This window comes from Sorex fumeus, unplaced genomic scaffold (assembly GCF_029834395.1).
Source record: "Sorex fumeus unplaced genomic scaffold, SorFum_2.1 ptg000061l, whole genome shotgun sequence".
NCBI lineage: Eukaryota > Metazoa > Chordata > Mammalia > Eulipotyphla > Soricidae > Sorex > Sorex fumeus.
This window is the reverse complement of record NW_026606118.1, coordinates 28,790,422-28,812,325: the sequence shown is the minus strand read 5'-3', so window position 1 is coordinate 28,812,325 and position 21,904 is coordinate 28,790,422. Positions and strand designations below refer to the sequence as shown.

Sequence of the window (21,904 nt, the reverse complement as noted above, 5' to 3'; positions counted from 1 at the left end):
GCACTGCTTGGGAGACTGTTCTGCACCCCAAAATTGTCGTGTACAAAACCGTTAATGTCAAACCTTGCGAACAAACTGAGAAGATCTGCAGTGTTAAATTCTAGTAAGTACAGCAGAATCAGTTTTGAATGTCATATTTAATGATTAAATGAATTTTCTACACTACTGACATTATACAAGAAGGAAGCGCTCTGTTAACAGTCTAAGTTAGCACTTCCTTTCTAGTCTTATTTCAGATTTATCAACCAATAGCCAAGTGTATTTTAATTATATAAAATATTGGCAGACTATCTTGGCTGGCAAGAAAAGCCCGGATAGCTTTTCACATGCAAGCTATAACAATGTTTCCTAATTCCACTAGGTCAAGCTAAGTAATCCCATTGTGCTTTAAGACCAGTTATACACATATAATTACATTAAGTCAGATTTGCTGGTCCTCTATTCAATGTTTTTTAACCTTTCTCAGATCATAGTCTCCCTTTTCAATTTTTTTTCTTCCTGTTATCCCAGGACAAACAAGTTGGTCCACTTGTATCAAGATGTGCCTCTCAGAGTACTTTATTTTCACCTGTGACCCCTTAGAATATCCTAGGACCACCATTGAAAACAGCCTATAAATCTCTTAATTCTTTTAGAAAAAAAAAGTGAACACTGGGCCAGTACATTTGAGATACTGTTCATAATTAGTGTTGAGAAAATAAAATTCTACTGTCTCCCCAACTAAAGGTCTGAATTTTTAATTTATCAACTATAGGCAAAAGACCGCATTTGCAGCCGTGCGACATTTTATTATGACATCTTATTATCTCATTCCTACTTTGGACAAACTGGCAGGCTACCGAATGTAGCCTGCCTACACGGCAGAGTCTGGCAAACTCCTTGTGGCGTACCCAATATGCCAAATACCAGTAACAATGATGGGTCTCATTCTCCTAAAGAGCCTTGAATATAATCTCAGGGCTAGGATGAAGAAGACGTTACTGGGGCCTGCTCGAGGCAATCGACTAACTATAGGCAACTTTCCAAAATCAATTCTTAAAAGTCTTAAGTCATTTTCATTGTATAGTTAATGAACATAACTGTAATTTAAAAATAATTAAAAATTCCAAGGGTCAGAGTGATAGCATAGCAGGTAGGGGCGTTTGCCTTGCACACGGCCGACCCGGGTTTGATCCCCGGCATTCCATATGGTACCCCAAGCACCGCCAGGAGTAATTCCTGAGTGCAGGGCCCTCCCGTTGATCGTCGATTTGCTCGAGCGGGCCCAGTAACGTCTCCATTGGAGACTTTGTTGTTACTGTGTCTGGCATATCGAATACTCTCGGTAGCTTGCCAGGCTCTCCGAGAGGGGCGGAGGAATCAAACTCGGGTCGGCCATGTTGGCCGCTTGTAAGGCGAATGCCCTACCCACTGTGCTATTGCTCCAGCCCAACCCCTGTGCTATCCCTCCTGAGTGCAGAGCCAGGAATAACCCCTGAGCATCGCTGGGCATGACCCAAAAAGCAAAAAAAAAAAAAAAATTTAAATCCCATTTAAGTATGGGATTCATAGGTACTTATTAATTTCAGTGGTACTCTAGATTCCTACCTCAGCCATTTTACATCTCCCATAATACATAATTCAATATTTGACTGATTTTATTACTGAAATTGAATTTTGCATGTTTATTTACTATACTAATTCTGGCTCAACCATTCATTAACAATCAGATTAACTATTTTCTATCATCCAATGGCTACACAAACTGAGCATTATCAACAAGAAAGTACCACAATTTTATCAGGAACGAAAGAGTTCTAAGTTTAGCATACGTTCTAGGCATATTTCAATTCTATAAAGGCTATAGTTTTTCACAAACTATGTGGCTAATACAAGACAATTTAAGTACAGATTAAGTTCCATAAACAAAAAAAAGTATGTAAATAAAGGTCCAAGTCTCGAGAAATAACTGCTTAATGAGTCAGTATAAAATACCTTCATTTAGAAAACTATATCCTTCCTTAGGAATGGAGCAATAGCACAGCGGGTAGGGCATTTGCCTTGCATGCTGGCAACCCAGCTGACCCAGGTTCAATTCCTCCGCCACTCTCAGAGAGCTGGGCAAGCTACCTAAAGTATCTCGCCCGCATGGAAAAGTCTGGCAAGCTACCCGTGACGTATTCGATATGCCAAACACAGTAACAAGTGTCACAGTGGAGATGTTACTGGGCCCGCTTGAGCAAATCAATGAACAACGGGAGGACAGTGACAGTGACAGTGAAGATTTTGCCAAAATTCATGAAAGTCTAATATGTTTTTAATAAAATATGGGAATGTATTTAAGTAGATTTTCCGCATTACAGTGATTTCATGTGAAACATAAAATGGATAGCCTAGCCCATGGTTTTACAATTATAAAATTTTTATAGTCTGCATTTTTCACATCTACAGTAATACACATTGTTCTCAAGTGTACAGTATAATACTGTCACCCTCATTACAAAATCCTTAAAATAATACCCTTGGACGGGAGTGATAGCTTGAGGGCTGAGTGCATAATCTGAATGCAGGAAACCAAGGCTTCATCCTCAACAAAGTACTGCCTGACCCCTTAAACATATACCAATTGGAGTGTGCACTGAGCACTGCAAGGTGTGGCCCCAACACAAACGAAGTCTCTTGCTGACCAGAGGAAAAGTTCAAGTAGTAGAATGCATGTCAAATACGTGCAAGGCCCTAAACTCATTTTCCACACAGTCTCAGAGCATCACTGAGTATGGCCCTGTTGGTCCCTAATGTAGCTGAACCTAAAACCAAAACCAAAACCACCACCTGCATCACAAGGCCCCTGTCCAGCCACCCTAGCAATAATAGGATAGAGCCTAAAAAAAAATCCCTGTTTTTACTTGTCCATGACTTAAAGCAGCATTTACAAATGATAAGCTGCCAATATTATTTATGCAACTGTTTAAAGTTTAACTGTAAGATCATAAAAGAAATTGAACTCAATTTTTTATGAATCATAAATCTTAAAAGATTTCTTTTTTATCTATTAAGCAATCAAGGAGCGATAGCACAGTGGTAGGGCATGTGCCTTGCACACAGTCAACGTGGCCGACCTGAGTTCAATTCCTCCGCCCCTCTCGGAGAGCCCGGCAAGCTACCGAGAGTATCTCGCCCGCACAGCAGGGCCTGGCAAGCTTCCCGTGACGTATTCGATATGCCAGACACAGTAACAACAAAGTCTCCAATGGAGACGTTACTAGGCCCACTCGAGCAAATCGACGAACAACGGGAGGGCTGGCCGGCTTAAGCAATCAAGAAAGTTTTACTAATAAGATTACTGTGGTGTTACTAACTTGTTTCAAAACATTTTTTGGCACTATAGGGAATCAAATCCATGACCTTATAAATGAAGTATGTATTCTACCACTGAACCACATGTCCAGTTCCAGAACATGTATTTCATAGACAGAAGAGCAAAGATTTAAGAAGAGCAAAGATATAAGACCCTGGAATCAAATTCAAAGCTTGTCTCTGTCTCTTGGGAGCCATGTGACTCATGAAGAGTTGAAATTTTTTTTCTCCATATGTAAAATTGACACTACTTCCACTACCCAGCCGTCGCCACACTTCAGGACGCTTTCCGGACCCACGTGGCAGCTCCGGCCGAGACTCACACACGACTGAAGACCCACAGAACAAGATAAGCGGAACTCTCTGAGACCTTGGACTCCAGGCTCGGCAGACCCAGGGACAGAGCTTCTCTGCTTGCTCCCACCAACCACAGCCGTCACCACACTTCAGGACGCTTTCCGGACCCGCGTGGCAGCTCCGGCCGAGACTCATGCACAACTGAAGACCCACAGAACAAGATAAGCGGAACTCTCTGAGACCTTGGACCCCAGGCTCGGCAGACCCAGGGACAGAGCTTCTCTGCTTGCTCCCACCAACCACAGGTGACAAAGGGATTCTAATCAGGAGCCCCACCCTACCCTGCCCTGTCTGCTTCCATCAACCACCCAGGGATTGAATTGCCCACAGGAGACCCACCCTACCCAGATAAATACCCCACTGGCAGACTTCCACTATCGACACTACTTCCACTACCCAGCCGTTGCTACACTTCAGGATGCTTTCTGGACCCGCGCAGCCACAAAGCGGCCGCGTGACACATCATAAGACACTGAATACCCATCTTCCGGAATTGTTGTACCATATTTGATAGGGTTCAAATATGGTAACACCTACAAGGGTGATTAGAGGTCGCCCCAAAAGCCTCTATCCCTCTTGGAAAGACTGGCAAGCTACCGAGAGTATTCCGCCCGCACGGAAGAGCCTGGCAAGCTATCCGTTGTGTATACAATATGCCAAAACCAGTAACTACAACTGGTCTCATTCACCTGACCCTGAAGTCTTCACCGACATGGCAGCACTGAGAAGGATGAGAAAGGAGAGGCCGACAAAATCTCAAGGCCAACCTAGCTGCCACAACGAAGGAAGACAAAAATGATCGTCTGTACTTTCAATGCATGTATGCTAGCATCAGATGCATTCATCGAGGACCTGATGGTACAGGCGCGAATGATCAAGTACGATATCATTGGTCTGACTGAGACAAGAAGGCACGAATCTCACCATGCCGTTTTCGACACTGGAGAAGAATTGTTCCTCGGAACATGCGATAAAAGAGGTGTTGGAGGCGCCGGTGTCCTTGTCAACACAAACTTGACCAAGAGCATTGATTCATTCGAATGCCTAACAACCCGAATTGGACGTTTACATTTGAATAGATGTGGCTCACTGCCTGCAGTCTCTATCTTCATTGTCTACACACCAACATCTCATTATGATGAATGAGAAATCGAGAAGTTCTACATGGAGCTGGAGAAGTTCTATAAAGAAGACCACACCTTCTACAAGATCATTGTGGGTGATTTTAATGCCAAGATAGGACCGAGAAGATCAGCTGAAGAACTTCACATCGGGACCCATGGCCTAGAATGGAACGAACAGGGTGAGAGACTGTCTGAGTTCATCATGTCAGCCAAGACCATTCATGGTAACTCACAGTTCCAAAAGGCAGATTCTAAACGATGGACATGGGAGTCTCTCGGTGGACGATTCCACAACGAAATAGACCACATCATATTCAATACATGGTTTTGCCTGACAGATGTCGCTGTTGTCCCAAAATTTTGAACGGGATCGGACCACCGTCTCCTTCGTGCAAAATTCTACTTCACAGAGCGGGGAGAAAGGACTGCAAAGTTCAAAAAGAGAACTCCCACAATGACCACCAACTGGGAACTCTGGTACTATTGCAACAACATGGGAAGATACCATTGTTGACAACATTGACGAGGAATACGATTGACTGGTTCAGCACCTCCATGAATGTGCGAGGAACGCCAAGAGAGAGATAGTCACAAAAAATCGCCTATCTTCGAAAACTCTTGAGCTAATTCGCCAGCGTGGATTGGCGCATGCCTCAGGGAACCGCAAGCTAATGTCTGAGCTCGCAAAGCAGTGCAGAGATGCGATCAAGGAAGACCTCAAAGAGAGAAGAGCAGAAGTACTGGTAGCTGCGGCAGAAGCATCTTCTACTCAAATCTCTTCGATAGCCATGTCCACTTGCCGACATATCAAATTCCACAGGATGGATATGTCGTTCCCAACGTTCTCCCTTCCGAAATCCGACACACCATTTCGTCAGTAAAGAAACAAACAGCACCCGGCCCAGACAAGGTCAGACCTGAACACCTGAAGAACCTGCTGTCAGTACTCATCAATACACTGGCTCGGCTCTTCACTCGCTACCTGTCTGAATGCAAGGTTCTGTCCCAATGGAAAACCAGCAGGACCATACTACTGTTCAAGAAGGGAGACATCCATGACATTGGCAACTATCGCCCGATCTGCCTATTGTCTGTCATCTACAAGTTGTTCACTCGAGTCATCCTAAATAGGATTGGCAGAACACTAGATGAAGGACAACCATGCGAGCAAGCCAGATTCCGCAAAGGGTTCAGCACCATCGACCATATCCACATGATAACCAAGCTCATTGAGGTTTCTCGGAAGTTCAAGATGCCACTCTGTTTAACGTTCATTGATTTAAAGAAGGCCTTTGATTCTGTTGAGACGGAAGCGGTCATTGAAGCCCTAGCCAATCAGGGCATTCAAGCCCAATACATCAGGATCCTCTGTGAGCTGTATTGCGGATTCACTACCAGGATCTCACCATTCTACAAAGAAGTGATCATTGATGTCAAGAGAGGGGTGCGGCAGGGTGATACCATTTCACCGAAACTCTTCAGTGCCACCCTCGAAAAATCATGTGATGACTGGAATGGGAAGGAATGGGAGTGAAGATAGATGGTCAGCAACTACACCACTTCCGCTTTGCTGATGACATTGTTTTAATAACACCAAACATCAGCCAAGCAGCACAAATGCTGGCCGACTTTGACCGTGAGTGTGGAAAGGTAGGACTACAGCAGAATCTTATGAAGACAATGTTTATGAGAAAAAGCCTCATTCCTGACGCCCCATTCGCTCTCAACAGAACGACCATCTCCGAATGCAACAGCTATGTGTACCTAGGTCGACAGGTCAACATGACAAATGACCTGGCACCCAAGCTGTGCAGGAGGAAGAGAGCGGCTTGGAACGCCTTCAAGAACGTCGAAGAAATAGCTAAGAGGACGAAGAACCTCCGGCTCCGGGCACATCTCTTTGATTCCACTGTTCTTCCTGCATTAACATATGCCTCAGAGACCTGGGCCCTACACAAACAAGATGAGAATGCTATTCAGGTCTCCCAAAGAAGAATAGAAAGAGCTATGCTTGGAATATCACTTTTCACTCAAATGAGAGAAAAAATCCGGAGTTCCGACATCCTTCGACGATCAAGAATCAGGGACGCTGTCTCATTTGCCAAGGTGTCAAAAATCAGATGGGCTGGTCACGTAATGAGATTTAAAGACGACCGCTGGACTAGAGCTGTTACCGACTGGATTCCACGGGATGTCAAAAGACCACGTGGCCGCCCACCTACCAGATGGTCAGACTTCTTCGTCAAGATCATGAACAATCGGTTTGAGGCCCTTCATGTTCCCGGAGCGAACAGGTGTCATTGGGCTACACTAGCACGCAACAGGGACAAATGGAGATGTTACTGGCACCCGCTCGAGCAAATCGACGACTAACGGGAAGTTAAGTGATTAAGTGATGTAAAATTGATCGATTAGAGCTATCTCCTTAAGTTGCTTTACAGAATGAAAAAGCTCAAGCATGTATGGTGGCTGGCTTAGTATCCAGAACACAGTAATCAGTTTACGTTTTTCACTTAGCTATGACTTGGCCTAAATTCATAAGATACTTGGCTATGGTATTTTACAGAAAACTTTCCAGCCACCTAAAATATTAGAATCACGGAATCACAGTCCTCCTGTTGTTCATCGATTTGCTCGAGCTGGCCCAGTAACGTCTCCATCATGAGATTCGTTGTCACTGTGTTTGGCATATCGAATATGTCACGGGTAGCTTGCCAGGCTCTGCTGTGCGGGCAAGATACTCTCGGTAGCTTGCCGGGCTCTCCGAGAGGGGCAGAGGAATCGAACTTGGGTCGGCCATGTTGGCCGCTTGTAAGGCAAATGGCCTACCACTGTGCTATCGCTCCATAGCGATGTGAGGATGTGAGGGCAATCTGGCTGCGACATCTGTCACCCCATTGATCGCCAGGGTTGATTCGGCTGATCTGGCTGGCTAGGTGGGTGTCCCCTTCCTCCCTCAGCACTCCATGTGCATCCCTCCCGAAGCTGAGTGCTCAGTCGAAGAGGACGGCCTTCCCCGAATAGTGACGGACCAGTCTTCGGTCGAGTAGCTGCTCTCCCCTGCTAGAACCTCCAAACAAGCTCTCAAAATATTAGAATGTTTATAAAAAATAAAACTATTTGAGGCAGTCGAAACTAAGGACTAAGGACTAAGCACTAAGTTCCTCTTTGTAATGAGACTGTTTCGAATTAATTTGAGTTTGAAAACACTGCAGAGTCATGATTTGGTTCCTTTTTTAACTTGGTAATGGCCACAAGGCTTATACCTTTTATCACAATCCAAACCTATGTAATTGACATCACACTATTCAGTTCTCTGACCATGATCAGCAGCCCCAACTATACCAAGATATTCTGGGATTTTCTGAAGGCAATCAACACTTCAGATGGTAGAGCAGCCAAGAAAAGAGAACATTACGCCCTTTAAGTGATATTTGGTAAAAACACTCAAAGAAAACACAGAGAATGTGCTGACATTTTGCCAAAGACTTGGAAATGGGCAAAAGAAAGTATTTTTCAATGGAGGGTTGATTCTGTACAGCACATCCTCTGGGAACAACTTGATTTTATGGGGTGTGCACTTGTCATCATCCTTCTGGTGATTAGGCACTTCACAATTTTGTTGGAATAAACTTCAAGTTATGCAAAGCTGATAGTCACTGCCACTGTCCTCCTGTTGCTCATCGATTTGCTCGAGCGGGTCCAGTAAAGTCTCCATTGTGACACTTGTTACTGTGTTTGGCATATCGAATACATCATGGGGAGCTTGCCAGGCTTTGCCCCGCAGGCAAGATACTTTCGGTAGCTTGTGGGGCTCTCTGAGAGGGACGGAGGAATCGAACTCGGGTCGGCCATGTTGGCTGCAAGCAAGGCAAATGCCCCTACCCACTGTGCTATCACTCCAGTCCAAAGCTGATAGTAATGCAAATAAGCCCGGCAAGCTACCGAGAGTATTCGATATGCCAGACACAGTAACAACAAAGTCTCCAATGGAGACGTTACTGGGCCCGCTCGAGCAAATCGACGATCAACGGGAGGGCCTTTACCTTTACCTTTACAGTAGAAATGAATATTTTTTGGGTGAGTTGAATTCCACCCTAGAGAAAGAATAACTACAAACATTTATACTAATAGAACTGTCTTACAAACCATTCGTTTTAATCTGCCATTAAATTCATTTCAAGCATTCCTAATTTTTTTGAAGCTAGACAGTTTTTATTGACGAAAAGTTACTTAGAGAGATGAGAGAAAAGGAAGAATACAATTCAAGAAGAAACATGAACTTGAAAGAGCAAGCAAGCAAAGAGGCTTAGAGATAAGCAAGCAAGAGACAATGAGCTTAAAGAGCAAGACTCATTTCTAAATGTGTACATATATATGTGCTCTTCGAATTTTTCTTTGAACTAATTTTAAATTTTTACTGATTTTCTCATTAAGTAATGAGTTAAATATCCAACATTGTAGAATGAAAATCATGAGTTATAATGTTTTTAAATTATGATTTAACATTTTCCATAAAAGAAGTGGTTAAAGGGGAATTCTGACTTACTTTTCTGCAAAAGAGAGAGAACTAAAACAAAGCAAAAATGTTTAACTGCTACTAAATAGGTAGTGAATGTATGAGTATCATTGTATTATTTGATATACTTTATGAAATTGCTCATGACATAAAAAAAATTTTTTAAAGGATTAGGTGGGTGGGGAAGAACAGAATAAGAAGTACAGGTCGTTCCTCCTAATTTCATCCTTAGCATCAGTCTTCCCCATGGAAACAGATTAATGTTTTAAGCCTCTTCTCTGCATATTTATGCTCTCTTCTCTTTTGTCATTCTTTAAAATATCTACCACTGTTACAGAGTAAGAGGGATAGAGGGATAGAGGAATAGAGGGAGAGAAGGGAGAGAGGAGAGAGAGAGAGAGAAAGAGAGAGAGAGAGAGAGAGAGAGAGAGAGAGAGAACAGGCAATTAGTAAGTAAGTAAGTAAGTAAAGGCCCTCCCATTGATCATCGATTTGATCGAGCGGGCCCAGTAACGTCTCCATTGGAGACTTTGTTGTTATTGTGTCTGGCATATCGAATACTCTCAGTAGCTTGCCGGGCTCTCCGAGAGGGGCGGAGGAATCGAACTCGGGTCGGCCATGTTGGCTGCGTGCAAGGTAGACGTCCTACCCGCTGTGCTATCGCTCCAGCCCTAGGCAATTAGTAAATGCTTAAATAATTAAATTGCTGGAGGTATGAAGAAGTAGTACAGGAGTTAAGGCATTTGCCTTGTATACAGTGAATCCATTAGATCTCCGAAGTCACATATGGTCCCCTGAGCAGTCAGAAGTAACCCCTGAGAACAGAACCAGGACCTAAGCCCTGAACGCCACTAGGTGTTTCCCCAAAATAAGTGTGTGTATACACACATGTAAGTAGATATGTGTATATACATATATATGTGGACATATACATATATAAATATGCGTATGTGTGTATATGTGTGTATATATATAAATATAAAGAGAGAGGGAGAGAGAGGCTATGCTACAGCACTAAGAAAAAACAAATGTGATTCAGAAGGCTGAACTTCAGAGAACTGAAGAAAGAAACTGCCAACTGAATTGTTCAGTCAACCCAGCTCTCTAGCTCATGTTAAGGAAAGGTTTGTGGTGGTCTATCATTTGGCAGTCCATCTGATTGCCATGCCCAGATAAGAGTTCAGGAGTTGGAGAAAGACCAATTTATGGTCTTTTTTGTGCCAAAGTTCCATGCCACACAATTGGCAGCAAAGATTCAGTCCATGCTGCAGTATTAATGCTATTACATATGGTATTAGAGAGAAATGTCAAAGTCAGCTTCACGATGAATTATTTTACAAAGCTACTAACAAGAAGTATCAAAATCTGGCAGCATGAGAGGTCTAGAAAGTGTCACTGACATAATTCTTCCTTAAAAACTAAGTTAACATTATGTGCTAAATGTTAAAATTGAACTTTCAACAGATGTGATTTGGCCAGGTGGAGAGTGGGTATTGTGGAAAACACCTGGGTCACTTGGAAGGTAGAAGGTAGTTTTATTCCTACTTTACCATGGATTTATTTGATCAAGTCAGTATCCATTTCAAGAGTTCCTTCCAATAATAAAAAAATAATTAGGCTGAAGAGATAGAGTAATAGGTATTGTGCTAGCCTTGCATGTGTCCGGCCCAGACTTGATTCCTATTTAGCACCTCCAGGAGTAATCCCTGAACGTAAAACCAGAAATAAGCACTGAGCACTTCCACTGGGTCACAAATGGTGTCACCCAAACCCTAGCCCATTCCCCCAGCATAGAGAATTACACTGCTGCATCTGTTTGTTCTAAGGTGTTATTACGATAATAATAAGGGAACAACGTTGCATATAACATGCATTTATATTATTACTGTAACCTGGCTTCATAAAACCAGTTCATCCCAGTATGACCATATCACAAATTATAAAATTCCTAACTAGAGGTAAATGCTAGGGTTCCTGGACAGTGGGATCATATACCTGATTCTGGATGCTCAGATCTAAGGTGGTATTTGTCACAGTAAAATCCTAGAACTCCTGAAAGAGTAAGAGATATTTGACAATGTAATAATTAGTCCACTTAGTCTCTTTGGCAGAGATCTTAATTAAAAATAGGGAAAACTAGAATTTTTAGAGTAGGAAAAATTCTTTGGCACAGGCAGATATCTGATTTTATATGGACGAATGCCTGTCATGCATTAGGGTTATCTCTCACCTGTATATTTCTTAAAGAAATATATTAAAAGTATTGGTAAATACTGAAATAATTGCTCACAATCATTTTCAGTGACTGCTATACAGATGAATCAAACCTCCTTCCTATATGAATCATATACCAAAGGTAACTGCTTTCTTCATTGTCAACTGCATACTATAACAGAAAAAAAAATTGATCTGTAATGGGATGTTCACAGTTAACCTTGTGTAATTTCTATGACATTTAAGTTAGATAGATCTGCTTGGTTATAATATTAAGTAAAAAGATGCTATTAACATTTAAATGCTCTCTCCTCCCTGTCATCTCCCCTAAGAAAAATTACCACAGTGTACCCTGGGTAATTCATATTTTTAGTTCTTATGCTTTCCTTGGGGAGAAAAACTAGGAAACAAAACATAAAATAGACTTCTCATTTCCTAAGTTTGAGACTATCTGGACAAGTCTGAAAGTCAGCCATATCTCATACCCTTTTTCTTCTCACTTATTTGAAAAGCCACGTCATGAAAGCAATGAAGGAAACCAATGTATTAGGATCACCAGTGATTTTTAAATAATTTTCCTTCAATTTCCCTTTTTTCCTTTCATACCCCTAATAAACAGGAAAAATTTCACTCTCTGGGAATACAGGCATCGTTCTTAAATATAGCTTCCTCTGTTGCCTAGATTCAAATTTGGGACAGGCAAGCATGTTTTCAGGTTACTTCCCTCCCAAAACTGTAGGTACCCAGTTTTTTCCTGATATATGAGTCTTGCAGAACTAACCACCTCTACCACATTTATCACATTCTAAAGGTTCATCTACCCCAAAGACAGGTCGTGTGGAAGGGGAAACAAATTATAGTAACTGGAAATCAAAACCTGTTGGTATCTATGGTACTGGCATGTTCACTGGGTCTTGTGCTTGTCAATTTCCCAAAGCAGCAGGAAGAAGCTGTGAACCCATTTTATGCTGTAATTCAGCAACAGGAACTGAGTGGGTCTCTAACCAGGCCTCTGAAACAGGAAGCAAGATACAGTTCCAGTGGCCTCATAAGGGGCTTGTGGCAGAGAACTCTCAGAGACTAGCAGCCAAAGTCACTGGTGTGACAGACCTTGCTGAGCACTTGTAATTAGACTCACCCAAAAACGGAATCAACAATAACTACCAATTAATGAACCTTTAAAGCTGATCAAAGGCTCCTGAGTGAAGGAAAGTAACTAGGAACCTGGGAAGCAGAGTCAATCAGGCCAATACTATGCAGTTCATTATCTAAGTTAGGGAAATTGGTGTTCTGTTGTTCTAAAAGCAAGTTTTTGCTTGTTCTTTGGAGTTGTCATTTTTTTTTTCCAACTCTTTAACAAAGTTCTTGGTTTTTAATTACAACTTTATCGTGAATGACCAACTGTAAAAAGAAAAAGAAAAAGCAAGAGTAGCAAAGCACTCTGGGTTCATAGGAGTTCATGGAAATGGATCCAGCAGGACCCACGATACCACAGCAGATATTCCAAAACCCAGGGGCAAAAAAACATTTGGCGTACCACTGGGTTGTTTTAATGCTTTCCTAACCAAAGTTTCTTATGAGTTTGTTTGTGCTTTTTGCTCTTTTCAATAAAATTTGTTTCTTAAGTAAAGAAACAGTAGTGGGAATGGGGTATAACATTGTTGTGTCAGTTTGGTTTGGTTTAGTTCAGTTTTTTGGGATCATACACAAGAAACCATGTGGAATCAGAGATCAAAACTCAGGGTCTCACATGCAATGTATGTACTCCAGATCTCTGAGCTATCTATCCCCCCGGCCCTCTAACAGTTTTTGATTAGACATTCCAACACTACTCAATGGATAGTTATGATACCTTCATAAATTCAGATCAAAACAGGTAGGAAGTAATAAGTTTTTCTAAACAATTACTGTACACAAGTAGCCTTTATTCAAAAGATATGCCTGTTCTAACGTAATGTCATTTTTTTAAAACAGCTTGGTCATAGACGGCATGTCATTGAGTTTTCTATTTATAATATATCAACTTGTACCAAAAAAAGTGCGTTGGCAAATATATGTCTGTTTTCCCATTTTTCCAATATGAGAAGCAATATTTAGAAAATACATAGTCCACCCTCTCCCTCAAAGTATGAGACAACATATGTGAAATGAAAGACGATGAAATCCTCACGTGGAAATAGCAGAAAATGCAGAAGCGGGCAGGAAGTCTTAAGTCTTCTCAATCTTGGACAGCCAGGAAACAATAATTTTTTGGTTTGGATCAAATATTAGAAGTCCTAAGGAGTTATACTGGTAGCAGGCAGAGCCAAAGTCTAGAAAGTTTAGGTGCCTCTCCAGGGTCAAAGCCTAAAGAGGTGACTTCCATAATGAGCCTAAGTCAAACAGGAATACTAGAAATATAAAAGCTAAATTTGAGCATTTCAACCAGCATGTTTCCTTCCTGTTACCCACTGTTGCTACAGAGTGAAAGGCTGAGTTAGAGATTGCAATCTGTAGTGGGCCTGGCAAGGAGAAAAACCTGGGCGGATGTGAAGGTTGGTACCATGAAAAGAGGAAGCTGCCACCAGTCTTATCCTGTGTCCATTAAGAGGGAATGAGGTGGTCTTGGGTGAGGCAGTATCCCGAGGCATTACATCAACAAGAAGTACTAGGATCATTAAAAAGTTAGGAAGTGAACAGGCAGAAAAGGATGAAAATTTTGAGCCTGAATGATAGTCCAGTGGGTAGCGTGTTCGCCTTGCACACGGCTGACCTGGGTTCAATCCCCAGCATCCCGTACTGTCCTCCAAGCACCACCAGTAGTAATTCCTGAGTGCAGAGCCAGGAGTAACCATTGAGCATCGTTGGGTGTGACCCAAAAGACAAACCAAAAAAAAAAAAAGGAAAGAGAGAAGTGAAAGTTTTACAAAGCCTCTGCCCTTAGAGCTCCTTTCTTCCCAAAGCAACCTTCTTTGCTCCTCTTCAGGTTTCATCCTCCCTGAAGCTTCCCAATTCTCTGGCCCCAGCAATCCAAAATGATGCTCCTCCATCTAAATGAAAAGTTCCCAAAACTAGAGGAAAACCACCATCAGTGATCCTAATACAAGAATGAGGTGAACCAAAAGTCTGGGGTTTCAAGAACATCATTTTCCTACACGTTTGAAGTAGAAAACATTTCACACTTTAAGTATTCTGATATTTCTAACTTTTCCATTATGGTCACTTCCAAAAGTGCTGGGGGGAAAAGTAGTCAAGGGCCACTGACAGCAATGCTGAGTCCTTGGGTACTGGGGAGTAAACTAAGGTCCTCACATATACTGGGAACATGCTCTACCACTTGAGCTGTATTCTGGACAACCTTCTCGGATATACTTCTTGCAGTTCAGTCTCAAAATCCAGCAATTACCTATGAAAGAGAGTGTTCACCTGGTTCTAACAGTAAGCTTAAAATATTTAATATGAATGAATGAACAAACAAATAGAACTCCTTTTTGGTTCATTTTTCTATAATGAAATGGGAACATTATCAAGTCTAGCAATTCTAGCTGATGGTGGGGGGGGAGGGGGATTACATTCTTCTACCTTGCTAATTGGTGTTTGTACTCCTGAATGAACCAATGCTGTTACTAATAATTCTTAGCTTTTTCTTCAGCAAGAAAAGCAGTGCTTAGGGGTCCTATAGGCCCCTCCTGGTGATACTCAACCAACAAGGATAGAATGGTTGAATGCTTAGACCCAATGTCATGGCACTACTCATGCTAGCAGTGTCCTGGGAGCCACCAGGATCACACCCAGTGGGGTCAGGGAACTCTATCAGATTCAGGGATTAAATTTGGGAATGTAAGACATGTACATCTGATCCCTCAGTTTTCTAGTTCCATCTCTTAGCTTTTTTTTTCAATTTTTATTAGTGAGACATCATGAAGTACAGTTGCAAACTTACAAATTTTTGTGCTTGGGTTTCAATTATACAATGATCAAATTCCCATCCCTCCACCATTGCCCATTTCCCACCACCACGGTTCCCAGTATCCTCCCAACCCCCATACCCCCCATCCCATCCAGCCTCTGTGGCAGGGCATTCCCTTTTGTTCTCTCTCTCCTTTTGGGTGTTGTGGTTTGCAAAAGAGGCGATGGGTGACAATCATGTTTAGTCTATATTCTACTTTCAGCATGCTTCTCCCATCCTGGGAGGATCCTCCCAACACCTTTATTTGGTGTTCCCTTCTCTATCTGAGCTCCCTTTTCCCCTAGCATGTGTGGTTGGCCTCCAAGCCATGGAGTAAAATTAATGATACTAATCTGGGCCATTCTTGGGTGTTAGTCTCCTATTTTGTTACATTATGTTCCCCAGATGAATGTAATCTTTCTACGTCTATCCCTTTCTTTCTGAGTCATTTTGCTTAACATGATACTTTCCATGTAGTACTACTTGTATGTAAATTTCGAGACTTCCTCTTTTCTAACAGCTACATAGTACTCCATTGTGTAAATGTACCAAAGTTTCTTTAACCAGTCATCTGTTCTCAGGCACTCAGGTTTTTTCCAGATTCTGGCTATTGTAAAGCATCTCTTAGCTTTTACAGAAGTTTACTATCAACAATGCAGAATAAAAAGGAATATCATTTAGTATTCACTATCTCTTGTGTACATGAATATGATGAAATTTTATAAAAGTTTTCAATAGAATTTCGTTTCACCTCACAATAGAACAAATGAGAGAACAGCAAGTGTAATAAAAAATCTATATTATAGTTAAATAATAACTGTAAATGGGAAAAAATCAATAAAAATCTTAAACTGCAATTTCTGTTCTTTATCAAGATACCAGTCTACACAGATAAAGGAAGCCTATATAAATGTAACTGAGCTTTTAAGTTCTTATTCCTGCCATTCAGTTGAGTCATTCCAACACCAATATTCCTTTTGATATGTTGAGGCCCATGTTGTCATTCCTTCCGCCTCAGTTCAGGAGTCTTCTCTGTACCTACCCACCACCATCTGATTCTAGAGGAGTTTCCAGGGAGCCCAGGGAAGGACCGTCAGAGAGGACTCCACTACATTCTATGTTTCTGCCCATTCTACCAACTCTAAACTTCTCAAGCCAGAAAATAACATACACAAGCAGCTCATTCATCTTCATGAACTGAAATGATTTTTTTTTTTTTTTACTTTTCGGGTAACACCCAGCGATGCTCAGGAGTTACTCCTGGCTCTGCAGTCAGAAATTACTCCTGTCAGTGCTTGAAGGACCATATGGGATGGATGCTAGGAATAAAACCCCGGTCGGCCGCATGCAAGACAAATGCCCTTATCCACTGTCCTATCGCTCAGGCTCCTGAAATGATTCTTTAGATATATCATTTTAAAGTAAGTAAGTTGAGAACTGGAAGGAATTCTCAGAGATTAATTATTCCAACATTCCATTCTCTTCTGAGCCTGCAAAGAATTCCAAACTCAAGAAGAACCCAGATCAAAATCCAGAGTATTAAAATTATTGTTTCTATTGTAACTCCTTCCAGTGAACCATGCTGTCTTGCTTTTGAAAACTCACAGTGAAAGTATCGTAAAAATCTAATTGCATTCCCCCAAATGCCATTGTTCCTGGCCAATTTTAGGAGACCTTGAAGGAAATAAAAGACCTTGTTCATAATCATGCGATTGAGAACAGATCCGAAGGACAATGCTCTTTCCTCTATATCAGAAATGATTCAGCTTCAAGTGGGGCTGGTGGATATACAGCAAAGATCAGCAGGGCCAAGGAGTCAAATCCTGCCTGGCCTGTTTTTTGTACCTGCTTTTCTATATCATTTTGTACATCTTGCAAACCAAGAATTAACTTTACCCTTTCTAGTGACAAAAAAAATCAAATTACAGGTTTATGAATTGCATAAAATCTGAATTTTAGTGCCTATTAAATTTTAATTGAAATGCTATAATATCAAATTTAGGTGTTCTTTACAGCTGACGGAGTTCAGCAGCTGTTAAAGATCCTGAGTGTGGGGGTATGGAACAAGTGATCTTAAAAATGACAGGAAAAGTTTTTATATTCTAATTTCAACAGCCCTTAGTTAAGGAAAAGAGTTTGAACCAAAATGGGTCCCGTCTTTATTCTGTCACACTTTCCAGATAAAGAGGAAATCTCAACCTTCATGCCACTCGGCATGAGGGGTTAACCAGAGGCCTGCTCAGCAGGAATGGAAGGAAGTGTTGACCAGGAAAAGATGCCAGCGTAGGGCAGTTCCTCCGCACTATTTCACACGGCACACTAACAGCTCAAACGGCTGGGTCAGCTCGGTCACGTGATTCCAAGATGGCGCTACTCCAGTGATTCTAAGTTAAATTAGCCTAGTGAAAAGGAGGCGAAAGGGTCAAGCAGGTGGACCTTAAGGGAGGCCAACAGAAGGACAATCCTTCATAGATCAGACCTGAGGTGAGTCCCAAAAGCTAATATCTGTCAGCTGAGTCTTTTCACCTAAGAAAGTTACTAAGTACTTCCTTCAAAAGCTTAGAAGATTAAATGAGATACAGTTCAAATGCCAGGTGCCTTTTCTCTTTCTCAGACTCAGTATTTTTAGAATAAAGTTTAAGATTTTCTTTTCAAAGTAACGTAGATTTTTTAAAGAGTCCTATAAGTGAATATAGGCACAGTATTCCTCACATAGCTTTCAGTTCTTTGAAGCTTCTTCAAAATTATAGACCAAAAATAAAAATGCTATAATTTGGGGGCCAGAGCAAAGTTACAGCAGGTAGGGCACTTGCTTTGCATGCATCCGACCAGGATTCAATCCTCAGCATCCCATATGGTCCCTCAAGCTGTGCTCAGGGACCAGGAGTGAAGCCTAGCCCAGAGTCAGGAGCAAGCACTAAGCACAAGTGATGTACACCCGCCTCCCCAAAATAAACCAAAAACTTCTGTAATTTTTAGGAAAGTTATTTTTGACAGTTTTTTTATCAAGTCATCCAAAGAATCATGCAATAATACATTAACTCATGTTCATTTATAAAGACCAAGCCTATATAGAAAAAAAAAATAACCAGAACCAGAAAGTCCTGGTTTATTTAGTCTGACTTCCTTAATATGAGGCCTTCTTGTTCTTAAAATATTCAGTTCTGGCTGAATTCCCAAACTGACATAAGCCTACTTCAGGTGTTTTGAGGCGTCTGAAAGGAGTAAGAACTGCAAATAATATTGGAATGTAAAACCTTTAATGATCACAAATGGACAACCTTACTGCTTAAAACCATTATGAGATCAGGTTTTTCAATCTACATTTATGAAAAGAAATATCAGACAGTCGCAACACTGTACAAGGTGTGAAAAGTTACTTTCAATAACCTTAATATTCCTAATAGTTTCTCAGGATAGCAAATTCCAGCTTCAGTCACTGGAAGTACGTCACAATTCCTGAAATCTGATAAATTTCACAAACACATTTTTTATGGATTATACTATTAGTTTAATGCCAGTTTAATCTTATTAAGATAGCGTATTAATGGTTTTAAAACAATCCTCAACTATCCACTTTCCCGTCTACCGTGGCATATGGTGCAATAAAAATAAATAAAACTGACCCTTTATTTCATCACAAATCCGAAAAAAGATACCCCACAAGTGGTAAACAGCCACTGCATCGTTACTTTCAGAAGCAACTCCTTCAAAGTTTGAATGGGTAAGAGATGGTAAATTCGAGCCACTCGACTCGCTGCAGTGAATTGAGTTCGGAAGCTCATGACGTGGCATGCAAATCCCATGTCTACACACTCTGCTTGCAGCTGACTGCCGGGGGGGGGGGGGGGGGGGGGCACAAGCGCGAGGTTCCTTGCACTCCCAAAACTACAGCGAAAGGGAAAGCATCAGACCACCAAAAAACGATCACAGGCGGGGGGCGCTGGAAAACGAGGGCCAGACCTAGCAGAGGAGCCCCTAACACACTAATAGGTGGGTTGACGAGGCAAGAATCCCACGCTGCGAAGACAAAAAAATATATATATCCACGGGTTCTTCCCCAAGACCAAGCGGCTGCCCAGGCGCGGGTAGGCGTCCAGCCCAGACTCGTGCATCAGCGCTTACCCCGGCAGTCGCCGTGAGAGCGCAGCAGCGGCCCCGCCGCACCCCTGGCTGCCCCGACGGTGGGACACGGCGCAAATCTGTCTTGCAGCACGCCCGCCGCCGCTGCAGAAATACCTCCCACCCCCAGGGCGGTAGCTTGGGCAAACGTGCCCCACCACCACCACCACCACCACCACCACCACCACCACCAACACCAACACCAATCTCCCATCCCCCGAGCGCCCAGTAGAGGACGTCGCTCCCCGCTCACCTGCGTTGTAAAAGCGGTCCAGAACCGTGGTCTCTCCAAAGTCCAGCTTGCCGAAATGCAGGGTCTCCAGGGTGGCGCCCACCGCCTCGCACGCCTCGCGCAGGCTCTGCAGGGCCTCGCTCTCGGCCGCCACCAACTGCCCCTGGCTCGCTTCGTTGATCACATAGGCGACGGTGGTCCGTCGACCACCACCGCCGGCGCTGCCCGAGTTGCCCCGGCACCGGGTGGCGCTGCTGCCGGCCGAGGCGGCGGGGCACGCGGGGCACGCGGGGGCCGGGGCGGCGGCGCTCTCCACGTTCCAGAAGCTGCCCGCGGGAGGCGGCGGCGGTGGCAGTGAGTTCTTCTCCTCGCCCTCGCCCCCCGCCGGCCCGCCGGCACGCCGGCCGCAAATCGCTTCGGTCCAGGCGCAGAGGCCCGACGGGGTCAGAGGGGGCACGGTGAAAGTGATGCCCTCGGCGGCCGCCTCTGCGCTCATCTCGCCGGAGCGGGCGGCGTCCCCGGCCCAGCCGCCCCGTCTGGCCAAGCCCAGGTCGGGGCTGCTCCGCGCCCGCCGGGCTAAGCCGCCGCCGCTGCTGCTGCCACCATCGCGCGTCGCGCCTTCCGCGCCGCCCCGCCGCCGCCGCCGCTCGGGCGCCCTTTCCCCCGAAGGCGGCGGCTCGCCCCTCCTCGGCGTCTCCGTGGCCGCGCCGTGGGCTTGGCGGCAGGCTCTGGCGCCCGGGAGCCGGGGAAGAAGCCGGGGCTGAGCGGGCTCGGGGCGGCTGCGCGGGCTGCCCCGGTCCGGGCGGGCGGACAAGTGGCCTCGCGAACCGGCGCCGCCGCCGCCGCGCGCGCGGGCTGGGGGCCGGCCCGAGCGCTGTCCCGGCCCCTGAGGTGGTGACCGGGTGCCCCGCGAGTGGCCCTCGAGGTGGGGAGCGACACTGGCCGGCGTCTTCCCGGGCGGGCAAGGTTCCCGGGGCCGCGTCCCGGCAGCGCGGCGGCGGTGGCGGCCACCCCGAGGATCCGCCTCCTTCCTCCGAGGCAGTTGGCTTGCCCCCCCCCTCGTCCTCCACCCCCCGCGCCGTTTCCTCCCCGCCCGGGTCTTCCTCCCCGCCGCCTCGCGTCGACAGCTCCCGAGTGAGCGCCGGCGGGTTTGCGAGCGCCGCCCCGCCTCCGTCTCGCTTCGGGAGTCCGGCGGCTCCTCAACAGCCCCTGCTCGCCCCGGCGGCCACAGGCTTCTGGCCGCCCACTCGCGGCGGCCGCCCCGCGACTCAGAGCCCGCCTCCGGGGAGGGCGCTGCTGCTGGGAAGCGCGAGTCGGGACGAAATCGATCGCGCCCGCGCGCGCGCGGCTTCGCGGACCTCTCTCTCAGCCCGAGCCCCGAGCACGGCCTGGGGCCTAGGCTCCAGCGCCGTCTCCTCGCCACCCACCCTCAGCGCGTCCACCTAAGGGCTGCAGTGGGCAAACGTTCGCAAAGTCCGAGGCGACTGGAGGGCGCAAATGGGGAGAGAAATGAAAATAAATAAATAAACAACTCCCAAAACGTTTCCTCGCGTCTTCGGGGCCAGTCCGGGGAGGCTTTCGGCGGCCGCGTTCTCCACAGCCACGGCGCCCCCTGCCGACCGCTGGCGGAGCGGCTCGCCCTTCTGCGCGCTTCGGTACCGCGTGCCTCGCTCGCTGAGGGGCTGAGGGGGACCCCGGCCGGGAGGGCGCAGGGGGACGGCGGCTTGGCTCGGGGCCGGAAAACTCTGTCAGCGTCCGCTCAGCGTGCGGCGAGGGAGGCCCGGAAGTGCCAGGCTAAACTGACCAGGTCGGATCCTGGTAGTTTTTTTTTTTTTTCACTTTGAAATTTCCAACAGCCTGTGATACCTTGAATGGGATGCTCTCTCCAACTGCTGACTGATTCCGCGTTTTCCTTTGAGAGGGGTCTAACCCTTGACTTCCGGCCAACACCTCATCCCACGCGCGCCTCTCGCATCCAATATTTGAGGCAGATTGACTATTGTGTCTCCACTCTCTGTTCCGCAACGTAGCATCCACTCGAGGAGGAAACTAAAGAAACACTTCAGTTTACA

The 21,904-nt window shown here is 44.8% G+C and overlaps 1 protein-coding gene across 2 annotated transcripts in view; it reads right to left on the bottom strand.

Annotated features, from left to right (window-relative positions):
* MAP3K5 (mitogen-activated protein kinase kinase kinase 5) overlaps positions 1 to 20,430 on the bottom strand; it is a 295,163-nt gene extending 274,733 nt beyond the window's left edge. The window contains exon 1 of one of the 2 annotated variants that reach the window (XM_056126083.1): positions 19,854 to 20,430. In XM_056126083.1, coding sequence (XP_055982058.1) covers positions 19,854 to 20,328 — 475 coding nt within the window. In that variant the 5' untranslated portion in view covers positions 20,329 to 20,430. The remainder of the gene's footprint in view (positions 1 to 19,853) is intronic. The other variant, XM_056126084.1, reaches the window with a different exon arrangement.
* Positions 20,431 to 21,904: the final 1,474 nt, after the last annotated feature.